Below are 15,080 nucleotides of genomic sequence, written 5' to 3'. Positions count from 1 at the left end.
CCAGTAGGGTTTGTAAGGTTTTAACAAGGTGAACAATTTCATAACCCTGTGGCCCTTTTCTTGCGATCAATACACCACTTTATTTCTCGTGGCTACAGTCATGGTACATACATATATTAACCTTCAAACAAATAGGCTTGATAATACTTTAAAAGAATACAAATTTAAAAAACAAAAAAATTACTTTTTCATCGATGACTAAAACTTTAACCTTATTCCTCTGCAGCGTCACAATACTCGACACAAGTTGTGAATACTCAAAATGATACATGGTGATCCAATAAAAAACAAGTATTCCAATATTTTCCTCAAATTGTACAAAACGTTATATCATTGCTTTTTCATTGGAGAACAATTTCTGAATAATGATGTATTCCTTTGAATTCCCAGAAGTGTGAAATGAATGGTAGATATAAGTATTCTAGTAAAAATATCCCGGAACGACTTTTAAAGGAAGAGGTGTAGCCGGATTATCAAATTCTGTTGCGTAGAGTAAAAAGGAAATCGTGCGGATTAAAAAGATTACATAACATGAACCATCGCTGAAACATCTAAGTTTTGTATCCATGATCATCATAGAGATGGTAGAAAACATTTACTTATATTATCGTCTTTATACTAACTTAAGCGACTTTGAATCGTTGAAGTATAAATAACTATTGGTACTATAATACTTGCTCATTTTCATCAATGTAGAAGCCCTGTAGGTCAAAGGTCAAACACCTTCTGTAATCTTTTCAAGTGATGGTACAGGGGTACTTCAAAATGGACATTAAATCTTCAGAAACAACGAGTTTACACGATTCCTTTGGACAAATTTACAGCCGTCAATATTAAATTGAATATTTATTTTCCAGTAAAATCAGATGAAGCAAACCAAAATAATAGAATCTCAGAATTCCTAAACATATATAAATAACCTTTTGTCGATACTTGGAAAATAGTAATAAATTAATCAGGTTTTTTTGCTTTGTATACACCTTCACCACTCAAAGCTAAATAGCGAGTGTTTAGGTTTGTCTAACCAGCGAATAAGTATAATTCCTCAATAAACTTGATCCTACAGCTGAGGTAATAAAAGCCTTTAATGCATTTGCTTATGAGTAACATACCCGCATCTTTATAGAACGACATTCAATACTTTGCACAATTTTCTTTTTACAGATTGATGTCTAAATTAAAATCACAATTTCGCAATGTGTTGTAACTTTGACTTGATGTTTACATTTTAAGGGTATATGCTCAGACACATTTAGCGTTAGTGTCTGTGACATACTCTTGTTAGTCTGTCTGTAAACAGGACCAATGTGAAATGGCATTTAAATAAAAACAATACTGTAGTTTAAAAAAAAACATTCTTTCTGTAACTGAAATAATGTTTTTTTTTACATTGTGCAGATATAACTTCAGCTAACTTAATTGTTGGTAGAACACCTAAAAGGATCCCAATATGGTTTCCTCTGAAGAGGGCTTGACCACTATAGTTTTAAAACATGTAATGTTGTCTCCTGAAATAGGGGTATCCTATCCTCCCCAAAGGAGGTTCTACCACAGAACATTTTAAAGTATAGGAACAAGTAGATTTATATTTTTGGTAATATTATATTTTAATCCAGTTTTTGCATGTATCACGGTTGTAATCTTAAAAATAGATCCGTATGAACATTTTGACAAAAACACAATCAGTAATCTGTATTGTAACAAAAATAGTAAAAACAAAACAGAGACAAACAATACATACTGTGTACTAAAACAATTATTATTGCAGTACATAATAACATTGTATACATATGTTAAGGGAAATAGAAACTACAAACTTCCGGGATTATGAACAATGCAATTGCAATAACATCATTTAGAAAAAACAAAAATCTCATTGAACCAAACAATAAATACTACATGAGTAGCAATCGTATAGCAATATTTTGTTGTAAACTGTAAGAAAAGCTATAATCAAAAATATACTTTGCCTATTTCGAGTTTGCCAATTTAGAGTGTAGGTTATTCCGATTACTATAGGCCTCTATTCACTTAGGGCTGATGTTCCTCAGTGAATAGGCAATTCTGAGTAATTTAACCAGAAACTATAGCAAATTATTACACTCTACTTCTGCCTTGGGTCATAATTTCAAGATGTTAACTTTACTTTTATGAAAGTAATTGAAATATAAATTAATTAAATCTCATAAATTCTATTGTGTTGCAATTTTAATTTGATAATTTATTATAGTTCGATACAACCTCTGGCACTGAATCATGATACCTCCTTTAAAAGTGCATTTACCCTTTGCTGGTTTTAATTTGTGACGACCTACGACCTAGGAACTAGTTATGTCATTGTGCACATGCAGGGATATTGGGATGTGTTTCCTTGCTTGAATCCTCAACACAGTTTTGGCAGATTCTGGGTTGAATGGACAGGTCATAGGTCACTTCACGGGGAAAGTTCCCTATGAAATTCTATGTTCAAGAGATAATGAATCTGCATGGTTTTTGTTTTCTTTCTTCCTCAATATCCTCTGGTTATTTCTAAACATTAATGGTGCTCGAGCAACCATAAACTAAACTCTTGAGTGTACTTTCTATTGTAAGGAAATAACTGGTTAAAATTTGAGGGTAAATAAATTAATAATAACATGTTTACTTTCAATTCAAAAGCAAACTTCAAGTAATCAGTAAATTGGCATTCTTAAAACAAGAGTTCAAAAGAACCAATCAATTGTTGATCAGGTTTAATTTTGCTCTGTAAAGTCTTTTAATTGCAAAATGAAATGTTGGGGAATGGGGGGGGGGGGCGGAGTAAGAAGAACCAGGTTCACTTGTTGGTAACTTTTTTTTCTCCTCTTCAATATCACAGAATAATATTTGGCAAGCCAAAAAGAATTCCAAATAAAATTAAAACAAAATCAACCTGGTTATTTGGCAATGTCACACCCATGGATACTGGCCATCACAGAATTACTGTAGTTATAGTAAATCACCACATGTATGTATAATACTATTTAATAGTTTAACAATGAGTTGTGGTCCTCAGACATAAGTCCATATCCTAATCTTAGTAAGGTTCTATTTTGAAGTACCGCAAGCAAGCTTAAAAAACAATCACAACACTATATATTGTAAATACTGTAGTTTATTAATTGAAGAAGCAGATATCTATTTATAAGGTGATAGAATGGATTTCAATCAACAAGGATACCAATACAAGTTTTAGTACAATGACTTCATTTCCTTCCATTCTTTTAGGGCCAGTTTCTATTAAGCAGTACGAATATGAATTTAAAGAACATTTTTTTTTCTTAAGTAGGCCTACCCATCAAGATCATTTTAATTTTTAGTTAGCCTGTATATTTTGGTCACACGGGCTGAGGATTTTGCGAGCTCAGATTTTGACTGACTTTGGTCAGCTTAACACAGTCTTAAAGCAGTTAAGTTCTGTGCTAAGTTTCTTGAAATTTAAAAATATTTTTAAAGATGTATTGTCACCCCGAAAAAATAATTCTTAACAACATTTTTGTTGAATATGCCATTTTAATGTAACATAATAGTTATCCACTTTGACCAAAAAATTGATCGAAAAAAAATGTATTTATTTACCTGAAAAAAAATTAATTTAAAGCAAAAAACAGCCAAATTGGCTGCTAGCCAGTGGGATTTTGGTTGAATTTAACCATTTATTTTGTCAATTTATTGGTGAAAACATATTTTTTTTCCATGGAAGTGATTAACTTTATTAAAACTACAAAATAACGTATTCAAAGTCTGATTTAATTAATTTAAATTTTTCATGATTTTGGGGGATACCGTAATACATTTTTAATGGGTTAATGAATGCACAAGGAAATAAAATACTGAATATAAGTGTTTGAAATACAATGACACAATTTGCTATTAAAATCAACTTCATACAATATTACATAAAGATATTTTCAAGATAAATGTATTTTATTTTCCCTTTTATTTTTGATTAATACTCAAAATGCACTCAGCCTATTTTTAATTGTTTTTCAAATTTTCCTGTATTAAGTTTCATTGTTACAAAGTATACTACAGAAACGATACTACCCTGTAAAGTAATGTTTTTTTTAAATGATAGAAACCTTTAAATAATTTTATTTTAGGACTTGAATCAATAGAAAGTTCAATTCAAGATTATAAACCAAAAAGAGAAAGAGCACTAAATGTACAATGAACTGATAATATACATTATAGTACTGCAGTAGATTGACACAACACTCTAGTTATATTGTTTATTCAAAACTTATTCCAGATACAACAATAGGATCAAAACCATGGGGAAAAGTAGGGAAAACCCTAGGTCTGTTCCTGGCAATGGGAGATACGGATGGCATGGTTATCTTCTATTCACCTATGTGTGGGAGTTACCCTTGTATAACAAGGCTTGACTATCTTTTTTTTTATCCATCACATTTGCAGTAACTCAAAATTCCCAATCAAATATCAAAATAAACATGTGAATTTAAAAAAAAAATGATTAAGTAGATTTGGTGTACTTTCTAAAAATAATTTTTGTAATGGATTGAAATTTTTGATATTTACAGTTGAGAATGTTTCAAACAGACAAGTCTGTACTATGAGTACCTGGCATGAAATGGGTTGTTGTTTATAAATAATCGATATGTACTGTAGATTTCGAATACTTCGATAGTAGAGGGCGCTTTAGTAAAATGAATGCACACAACAGTTGAAGCCTAGAGTTATTGTAAATAATTTACAAACTTAATCAGCATTTCGCATCAGTGAGCTTGATCTTTATGCATGATCAGAATTACAGCATTGAGTCACCATACCTCGCTCGCAGCTAGTTGATATAAAAATCACCATTATAATATTATTAGTCATAGCTACAGTATCTGTCAACAAAATACACTACACAGTAACAACACTGTAACAGATAAAAATTAAATAAGAAAATAGTTTCAATTCCTTGACCTATTAATCACCCCATGATATTTATGGTTTCTATATTCTATGAAATTAATAAATGATATCATGTGGTAGGTGTGGTATAAACTATCTAAACAGTCTACACTATCACATTTATGTGACAAAAATGTGCCCATATATGACATTAATGATGTCATACCATCACTACCATATTTGGTTGTATCAGTAGTTTGATGAAAACCCACTTTTCTTTATATATCGGCCTTTGGAGTTGAATCATTGCAGTATAGCTTTTAAAATTAAACGTAAACATACACTTGTTAAACATCCAACATACCCCTGATCTGAAGAGCTTGTCTTGGAGTTACATTCTGATACCTATCAAGAGGTTCATTGGAGTTTTCATAATTAACATGGATGGTATAAAAGAATTAACTGATCACACATTAAGCACTTTAGTGCAGACAGTACTGGATGATGGATAGAAATCTACACTAGTTGGTGTTGTGTAGTATTAATAGTAATGTACTTAGTATACCAGTATGTCATGTGGCGGGGTTAAACATGGAATGATTGTAATTATGACAAAGCTTTTTAATGTCAATGATAAAGTTTAATGATGACAAGAATAACTTTACAAATTGAATAAACAAACACAGCTTGATGAACTTCCAAACAGTAACTCATTTATAATTATTAATCATAACTATTTACCACCAAACATGTCTAGTCATATATGTCTATTGTCTAGTCATTGTCTACAGTTTTAAAATCATACTAAAAATTGCAAATGGCAAGTGAGTGTGGCGAACAGATGTGGACATACAATGTCTTCAAATAATATTTGTAATGATTAAAGAATAGCACGCCATACACAACTAATGTATCATCGATGACATTTAATTCACTAGCGAAATGTGCTGTGCTTATAACAACCCTACTCTGGACTAATAAAAATGATGATTACACCCTCGTTGCCATGGTACTGCTGTCAATCAGTGAAAATAATCAATCTAATAGCCAGAGAATTCAATAGCCTCTGCAGATCCATAGCATATAAAACAACCCAGAAATATAATAAGCCAATTAAATCCTGTCCAAAATATGTAGATAAAATTCCTATGCACAGTTAATGTAATGGCCATACTAATAATACTCTGATATTTAGTGGAAGTAGGTCAATACTGTCAAAACAATATTATAATATAGCAAAATAAGCTAATATATAGATAGAATAAATGTTAAATAATGAAATAAAATAGAAAATAAGAGAATGGCAGTTTAAAGTTCCTTATGCATGCTATGTTCAGCCTGGTTGTGTTTTGGTTTATTATCTAAATCTAGGTGTAACATTAACAATCATTATATTCATGGCATTAAACATAAATGTTTAAAGATAATTAACTTTCCTATGCCTTATCATCAAATTGTACAACATTTAAATTCAAGTTCCATCATACAGTATATTACTGATTTGTTCATTGGTTTTAGCGTGAAAATCATTGATGCACCACAAGATAGCATTATGAAGTTCAAATATCTGATCCGCAGCCTGTATCCAGACAGAAAAAATATATGTATGCCACATAAATATCAAATACATGTACCGATACTGTACTGTTACACGCAATACATTTTGTGTCTTTCTTTTTATACATCACATCTTTATGTATACAACTTATCATTTACCCTAATGCACTAAACACACACAGTACTGTGTACATTCACACTAGACATACATTTTATGCATGTAAATAGCTGTTAAGACTGAGACATCATAAAACCATAGATAGCTATAACATTGGCATACAGCAGGTTTGCAGCCAACACGTTTATTGGTTGCTGGATCATTCGGATGGTATTATTAGGTATTTATACACTGTACATATATGGTACAGTAAACAATTGCATGCACTTTAAAAACCAAGCACTCTAGTAAATGTAAAATTTAGAAACATTTATCTTTTATCAATTTAACTTCAATCAATAAGTCAGTTTAACTCTTTTTAAAATTGCATGCAGCTAAAACATTTCTTCTAATACCATTTAAGTGCTGGTACAGATGTAGACTACAGTATATCAGACATGGTCACGAGACACATGAATAAGGCTAGAATACCATTTACTTTTGACTAATTTCAGATGGTCAAAACTTCATTTTTGGTATTAACACAACAACAAAATCAATACTGGAGATTCTAAACTGTTTACAGTATAATTCTGTAGCAATTTTGACTTTAAAAATATTTATTATTTTTTATAAATTACCAGTACACAAATTCTACAGTAAACCTGCCTGGTGACATACTGGTAATTAATTAATTTAGAAACAATAAATATAATAAGATGTTTTTTTCATTTATACGACAAACTGATTTTAGCCATAATATGATGGCTATGCGACAAACAGACCAAATAAAATTATTATTAGCAAAACTTGAGTATAGTACTAGTAGTGCATTTAAAAACTACAAACCAAAAGGCAACCAGCCATGCAAACTTTTCTAGCATTCAACTCTACAGTAATTGCAAATTAGTGATAGAAGTTTGTTAAAAACTACGTCAATTATATTGGCAATGTTTTTACTATAGAAAACTATATTTTGCTTCATATTTTGCTCAATTCCATATTTGCCATACTTCAAACAACATATTGAGCATCTATGCAAATTATGATTACCTGAACTTTCATTTAGTAATTTTCATCAAAATTATATAATGATTGTATTTTTGTTTTATGAAAGTTGTTTCCTAAATGCTTCGAGTGGAAAATTGTTAGGCACACTTATCGGTCACACAATTCTTTCAGTACACACGCCAGTTAAGTATTTATACTGCAACCTGACATGCTCCAATTAGCGATACACACCCAGAACATCAGTGAGCACAAATTTCAAGCCAAAATTTAATCCTCAGAATATCATTCAAATCAACTATAAAATCAGTAAAACCCATTTAATCTAAAACTTACCGAATAAGCATCAGAGACCATATTGTACTATTAAAAAAGATTTTATAATAATGTGCTTTTAATGTGTTTTTTTCACCAACTACAATTTTTTAACATTTTTACAGAAGAATCCACTTAAAATTGTGAAATTAAAATTTTTTTTAAAAAGCGACTTTTGTTGACCTGGAACTGAACTCAGACTGAAAGGAACTGGTCTTGACTAAGCACAACTGACCTAAAAAACTCAACTGAAAGCAACACAATTTGCTAACTGGCTCAATTTTGTTGTTGAAAACCCAGCTTTTGAAAATTAGGAGTAGTGTACGTGTTTATTAATGTATGTAAATAAAAACTAAAAAGGTGTGGACTTGCCAAGTCGCTAGTTATTGTCTTTTATGTTTATTATATGTATGAAAGGCCATGTGTGCCAAAATATTTATCTTTAACCACTAGAACCTAAACTAAAGGTATAGTCACTTCAGCTGCTCTTAGTTCCAGGTCAAACTTGCCTTGAGCCTTTTATTTTTAGTTACTAAGTATTGTATCCTGAAAGTATTTTCCCAAAAGACAAACAGCCTTACCTTTAACATGGAGTTTCTAGGAGACTCAGCGTCCAAGGATGTGGCCTTACTACTTTTAGGTGTCTTATGTTTGCGTGTTAATGTCTTGCTCTTCTGCTTCATTCTGTCTGGACTGTCAATCTGCTTTGTGAAGTTCTTCTTCATGGTTCTATAAAACCCAGACTTGCTGAATGTCGATGGAAGTGTCTTCGAGGCATAACTGCTATTGCTCGAATCTACATATAGAAAAGAGTAAATAATATTTAGGGGCCATGTCTCAATAATTCTACTGCACAGTGCTATAGCCACAAGAAGAAAAGGGAACAATCTATGTACTGACTACAGATTTGTGAAAGACCTCTGTCGTAAAGTGGTCAGGTTGAAACGTTACCAATCTTACTGGTGGCTATGGCCTTGCTTTACTTATTCATTTTGATACTCTTCAAACTTGTTTAATACAATATTTATATGTTCTGTAGTCATAGAGATCCAGTTAATTGCAGTACAATACATTTCTACTATATTGAAACAAACTAATATACATATAGTGAGAACATATGGAAGTATGAAACATCCATAATTAATCAAAACAACCAAAACACCATTTTAAGCCATCCTTCTGAGTACGTACTGTACGATTTAGCTTACAGTAGTTGCCTTTCATTTTATGACGCCCAAACTACAACTAAACGTCAACTTGGAAAATCCATCATTTTTAACTAACAGTACTCCAATTTTCTATATACTACAGCATTTTATTCCCCCAACTGTAAACCTGTGAGAAAAATATTCTGATGTCTTTGTATATTGTAAAAAAGTACCCTTTCAACTCAATTGAGATATAACAATCATATCAAACTTGATGGTTCAATGATCGTCATAAAAATATTTTCACGAAAAAAAAAGACGGTGAGAACGAGTATGCAACGCATATAAATTCACAAACAGGTCATAATAAAATGAAACAATATATATAATTATTGTGTAATGCATCTACACATTAATAACAATGTAACAATAGTTGCTTGTGAAAAATAAGTAAAACATTCCTCTTCAAGTTAAAAAGAATTTGCTAAAAAGGAATGTTATAGGTAAAGTCCAATGTCTACCATGTATAAAATGGTAAAACCACAATGCGACCATAGGGGCTCTTAAAAGATCATCTCATAGAAAGACCAAGTCTCCATAGCATATTAAAGACACATTAATCTTGCTATTAAGTATTAAACGTCTTAATATGTAACTTGAACTGTTAACAATAGTTGCTGATGATTACTTTAAGTAAGTCAAAACTTATTAAATTAGACCAGTATTAAGCCTTACCTCTGATTACTTCTAACCAACCCATTGTAGTCTACAGTGCTATACAATTATACACACTTTAAACAAACAAACACTTTGGTATGTCTCATTGACACTGATACAACTCCACACAGATTTTACATGTATATAATTCCAATATTTCTGGATACTTCTTCAGCAAACTCACAAAGAAACATCACAAAGTTCTGAACATCCAAAAAGAAATGAACTGCCAAGCATTACAAGTACAGCAAACCTACTCCACCACCAGTGGAGCTAAAGTGTTGTAATAGGCCTTACGGTGAAGATGAAAACATTTTTTCTTGTTCCTCATTAAGCATAATAAGTGAACTCTCTTGATTCATATACATAAAAATAAATTAATCACGTATTAAAAAGTTCCACGAAAATTTTCCTGACATTTTAAAGAAATCTTGATTTTAAAAGTATAAAAGAATATATTTTCGCAGTTGCCATTTTGTATCACATGACATCAGTTAAACCAATCATACGCGACGTTTAGGCAGCAGACGTCAAAACCACACGATGTAAACACGAAATGGCGTCCGACGAGGAAGGATCTTCTCGCTCAGACAAAGTAAAGTTGAAATGTTTTTTCCAAATTTACAAGCATTCAAATGAAATTATCAGTCCAATTACTGAGATTCGATGGAATAAAGTGTTGCTCTGTTCAAAGAGTTGGATAAAATTAGATGGAGACGGCAAGGAAATCGCCATACATTTGACGGAGCTTCTTGGTATGTCTGATGAAGGTAAATCGCTTGACGATGTCGTACGCGAGCATCCAGGCTTAGGTTTTCATGCTACCTGTTACAGGCGATATACTGATACATCTCGACTAAAAAAGGTAATATTTGGTTTCGATTATTATCAGAATACTCTAAGAGTTAATAATATAGTTAAATGATACAGTATATAGGGTGCTACTGATCTATATATCTATAGATAGGCCTAGATCTATATTGTGCCCTTAGAGTTTCTGTGCTTGGTTGTTGATTGGGCTTTCTACTACTGTAGTACCAGTACTACTACGTAGGCCTAGGCCCTAGGTCATATTATATTATACAGTATATATTATTCAGTAGGCTACACAATTAATTTTAGTTAAATACCAATATAAGCTCTATATTCTGGAAAGTGAGTAAAACGTAACTTTCTAAAACTCTTGTTGGTTTTTTGAATTTACATTTTTAATTTTTTTTTTTATTTGCTTCAGTCTAAATGTTGAATTTTTAAACACCAAAATCTATAAAATATTAAAATATATTTTAATAATATTTATTATTTTTTACAGGGAATTGGAAAGTGTTTTTTTAAAATATAAGCAAAGCTATAAGGTATTTTGCAGAGATGTAATTGATAAACGGTTACAGTATGGACAGGAGATACCAAGACTCGCAAAACTCCAAAAGCTTTTCATGAAATCAATTGAAAAAACAGAAAATGTTTACTTGTCAACTATAAGGTAGGCTGTCGATCCCTTCTTAAAAACGATGAAATAATTGTAATATTTTTGAGATCCAGTTGCTGTAATAATTTCTTCATTGTATCTGTGTTACAATTAATTATAATCAATTAATCTGTTATTTATAGATCAGACGTGTTGAAGAAGAAGCTCAGGATGGATTATCCTAACCTAATTTTTCATTCACCCACAAGAAGGTTAGTTGCTTAGTGTGTTTATATTAAATGATTATTTCACCAGGGATAATTTTAAAAAAAATCTTTTTGTGGATTGGTCAAACTAAATATTTTGTTTATTTTTTCTTAATTAGAAATGAATCAGTTCTGGTGTACTTTAGCAATATATCCCCTGGATTTGTGGCTGATCCATTTTTGTCATCAGGAAAAAGTACAACGGAGACAGATGAATCATCAGAGTATGACATATCATATATCATATCATATCATTTATTTCGCCAATATACAGAACAGTACAAAAAAACAATACAAAAGTAAGTCAATGAGGCCGGATAACCTAAAAGTTACAAATAAAAATAACCGTCGAGAGGCTCTCCACATCGAAATACTTACATAAAATGAATAATACATGGATTCTATTAAAATTTAGATAAAACTATAAAATTCAGACATAGATATTCCAACTACTTCTACAACACACGAAATCTCCACTGATGGTGACAATAGAGACAAACTAAGGACTCTATATTTTGCAGGTACGGTTAAAATACAATAACTTGTATATATTGGTTTATTTTTAAATAACAACAATAAATGTTATTGCATAATTAAGGAAATGCTGTGGATCAAAGAGGTGAAAGCTGTATGCACTCAAAAAACAAAACTGTTATGATAGTAAGTGGTGTCGATCATAAATGCTGTACACAATACAGTATATGCTTTATATAAATTTATTATTACTATGTTTCATTCATCGAATGCTATAAAATATACTTGCAGGTACGATAGTAAATAATGCCATCAAATCAAACAAAGGTATGCAGAGTGAATGGCCTCCAAGAGCAGCAGACATTAATGATGTTGACATATCTGAAAGTGTGCCATATGAGTTGTTTAATCTAATCGCAAAGTGTGTTGGTGCTGCAGAAGATACTATACAAACCTCATTTTCAGATGTTACTGAAGAAACTCGAACGAAAATTTTATCGATATGCCAGGAAATCCTGTACCTTGGAAAGGAAGAAGGCAGACTCCAAAGTCACTTGCTCTAGGATTAACTGTTCGAGTGTGAATGAGATGAGTGTGAAAACAGGACAAGAGAAGAAGAAGAAGAAAAAGAAGACACACCAGACTATGGCATTGAAGATGATGAATTAGACTATGATGAATTGGACTATGAGGAATTAGACTATATGAGGAAGATGAATATGAAATATACTGTAGTTTATACGGTTTTGAATGCAACAAAATCATCATAAAAAGTAACTGTAATGTAATAGGCCTACACTATAACCAATGTGAAACACTACCATGGTTATGCAAACAGAAACTGTGAGCATGTGAATAAAAAAAAAGATTTAAAAAAAATGAAAACAAAATGGAAACCATGAGAATATAAATAAATAATATAACCATGAGAATATAATAATAAAAACTGTAACCATGAGAATATAATAATAAAAACTGTAACCATGAGAATATAAATAAATAATGTAACCATGAGAATATAATAATAAAAACTGTAACCATGAGAATATAAAGAAAAATAGTAACTATGAGAATATAAAGAAATTGTGTAACCATTAAAAGAAATTGTGTAACCATGAGAATATAAAGAAAAATATTAACCATGAGAATAAATACAATTACATTGAAACAAAACAAATATTTGATGTTTGTATTTCATTTAATAATTTAAATTTACTATTGCATTGGTGTTTATTACTAGGAATATGTGTTCTATATGTTTCACAGTTAAATCATATCAGTCACTATGTACATCCTACGGTATAAACTTAGCATTATTGCTGCTGTATTTCTACTGCTATTAATAGCCTACCTGTCGGGAGAAACCATTATACGAACAGTTGAAGCCATTTGTAATTATAAATGTTTTAATGTCGGGGGATAATTATTAACTCTAAATTTCAATTTTAGAGTTAATATAAATTTGTATTCACCAAATTTATTTAAAAAAATAAAGAATAAATCTATTTTGATAATAAATAACTTGCCTATTTATTTCTTATAAACCGTGATAATAATAGTACAGTCTAGTTATAGTGCGCCACCAGTTGTTTCAGCCTCGCTATTTCGTAAGAAATCGTTGGCATATTTACCAACTTTAAAGGTAATTTTCTACCAAACGCCAGGTATTTTTTTGTGGAACTTTTACTTTTTGTACTATTAGTATTTATTTAGAACAGTATATGTGGTAAAAAAGTATTATGCTTGATGAGGAACGGGATTGCTTTTCCAGGCATCATTTCAGCTTCGCCGTAAGGCCTATAATAACCAAAACGTTCAGGTACAATCAAACAGATAAGCATGAACAATAATAGAACCGATGAGTCACAAGGAAACAGTGTGGGCTATTGGATTGGTGAATTGTGACAAAACTAACTATATTGGTGTCACATGTCAAATATCAGTAACAACTCTTCAAATAATAAATATGGTATTATAAGAAATGGCTTGTCAGGCAGAAAGTAATCTAGAGGTTCATGGTTTAGTAGCTCTTCTACAATGTGTTTCTTTTCAGTGTTAATTCATCAGTAATCTTAGACACAATATTGAGAACTTGTTTATTTGTATGAACAATTTATCCAGTGATTCATTTGAAACTTTTCTGTATTTACTGTTAGACCTTTTCATTACATAAAGTCAATAGTGAGAAGAACCAACAAATACAATATGAAATTCCTATTCATAAAAACTGAACGCTTTAAAACAATCGTATTCTTATAACTGTAGTATTCATACAGTAGCTTATGAAATTATTATAAACTATACTGGCCTATATTTTCAACTTTTAACATCTAATCAATAATCAAGAAATGTTATAATAAAATATAATTTAATCTTGATCAGTATTTTTTGTGTGTGATTGTTAATTTTAGATTTTATGTTAATATTTTAAGATTTTAATTTTTAGGTAGATTAAAACGGCAATGTAACAAAATATGACAACAAAAAAACGTATCTGTATATTTGTCTGAATAGAATACAAATAGTCACCTAGTTTTGAAGCTTCACTGAAAATACAATTTGCACTTAAGAACCTGACCTGTGAGCCGAACAGCCAACTTCGTGACTTTCTTTTGCTTGCAGCGTTATCTACATTCTTGTTCTCATGGTTCCTGCTATGTTTGTGTATATGATGTTATTGCTGGAGTCTAGATCCTAGTTTTATTACACTGTAGTTAGGTTATAGTATGTCAACCAACCTACTTTAGAAGCCATATCAATAACACAATGTCAATGTCTTTAATGGGTTACTTGCTCTAATTGGATAAATGTTTTCTAATGGGACAAGTGTACATACTATACTAATGTCTAGCTGGTATACATTACAAAGCTATAGCTCTATTATAGTAAAACTTCTAATTAAAGTCTAATATACCTCTAATGAAAACACAAACAATTAAAGCACTGAAATAAAATACCATGACAAATTAATGGGTGTGGTTAGTGACTATTAAGCCCCAGCTGAGAAGTCACTATACCACAAAATACAGAACCTAAAATTTAAACCCAAACAGTTTGTCCGATACAAGAAAATAAGCAAAACTTTTAGCCTTGAAACCAAAAACTACGCAAAATGAATGGGTGTGGTTAGTGACTCCATAGCTCCAGCATAGAAGTCACTACCTTATACAGTACAGCAAATTTACAGAATCTAAATAAAACCCAAAATG

General features: G+C 31.0%; 2 protein-coding genes across 8 annotated transcripts in view; one reads left to right on the top strand and one right to left on the bottom strand.

The window, feature by feature from the left end:
- Window positions 1-15,080, bottom strand: part of LOC140046512 (rap guanine nucleotide exchange factor 1-like) — a 66,639-nt gene that overhangs the window by 17,679 nt on the left and 33,880 nt on the right. For 2 of the 5 annotated variants that reach the window (XM_072091180.1, XM_072091178.1), the window contains exon 2: window positions 8,440-8,654. In XM_072091180.1, the coding sequence (XP_071947281.1) occupies window positions 8,440-8,654 (215 nt within the window). Of the gene's footprint in view, window positions 1-184; window positions 820-7,879; window positions 8,261-8,439; window positions 8,655-9,741; window positions 9,939-15,080 lie in introns of those variants that run through there. The other 3 variants (XM_072091179.1, XM_072091182.1, XM_072091181.1) reach the window with 3 other exon arrangements.
- LOC140047966 (uncharacterized) lies at window positions 10,245-12,712 on the top strand. 3 transcript variants are annotated; one of them, XR_011845005.1, is made up of 4 exons: window positions 10,245-10,588; window positions 11,036-11,206; window positions 11,335-11,403; window positions 11,517-12,712. XR_011845005.1 is itself a non-coding variant. In XM_072092996.1 (3 exons), exons 1-2 carry the CDS (start codon window positions 10,280-10,282, stop codon window positions 11,374-11,376), a joined length of 351 nt encoding a protein of 116 aa, XP_071949097.1. In that variant the 5' UTR covers window positions 10,246-10,279; the 3' UTR covers window positions 11,377-11,403; window positions 11,517-12,712. The 3 variants fall into 3 exon arrangements, 1 of the variants encoding a protein (XP_071949097.1); XR_011845004.1 differs by lacking the exon at window positions 11,036-11,206 and having other exon boundaries at window positions 10,246-10,588; window positions 11,517-11,918; window positions 12,163-12,712; XM_072092996.1 differs by lacking the exon at window positions 11,036-11,206 and having other exon boundaries at window positions 10,246-10,588.

The sequence above is a fragment of the Antedon mediterranea genome, chromosome 4 (genome assembly GCF_964355755.1).
Source record: "Antedon mediterranea chromosome 4, ecAntMedi1.1, whole genome shotgun sequence".
NCBI classification, from domain to species: Eukaryota; Metazoa; Echinodermata; class Crinoidea; order Comatulida; family Antedonidae; genus Antedon; species Antedon mediterranea.
The sequence above is the reverse complement of the archived record's forward strand: the minus strand, read 5'-3'. Positions and strand labels throughout refer to the sequence as shown.

Excerpts from the sequence above, each read along its gene's own strand:
- LOC140047966 (XM_072092996.1), top strand. The coding sequence starts at position 10,280 with ATGGCGTCCGACGAGGAAGGATCTTCTCGCTCAGACAAAGTAAAGTTG. Across the intron at positions 10,589-11,334 it reads ATACATCTCGACTAAAAAAG|ATCAGACGTGTTGAAGAAGA; the intron begins GTAATATTTGGT and ends TGTTATTTATAG.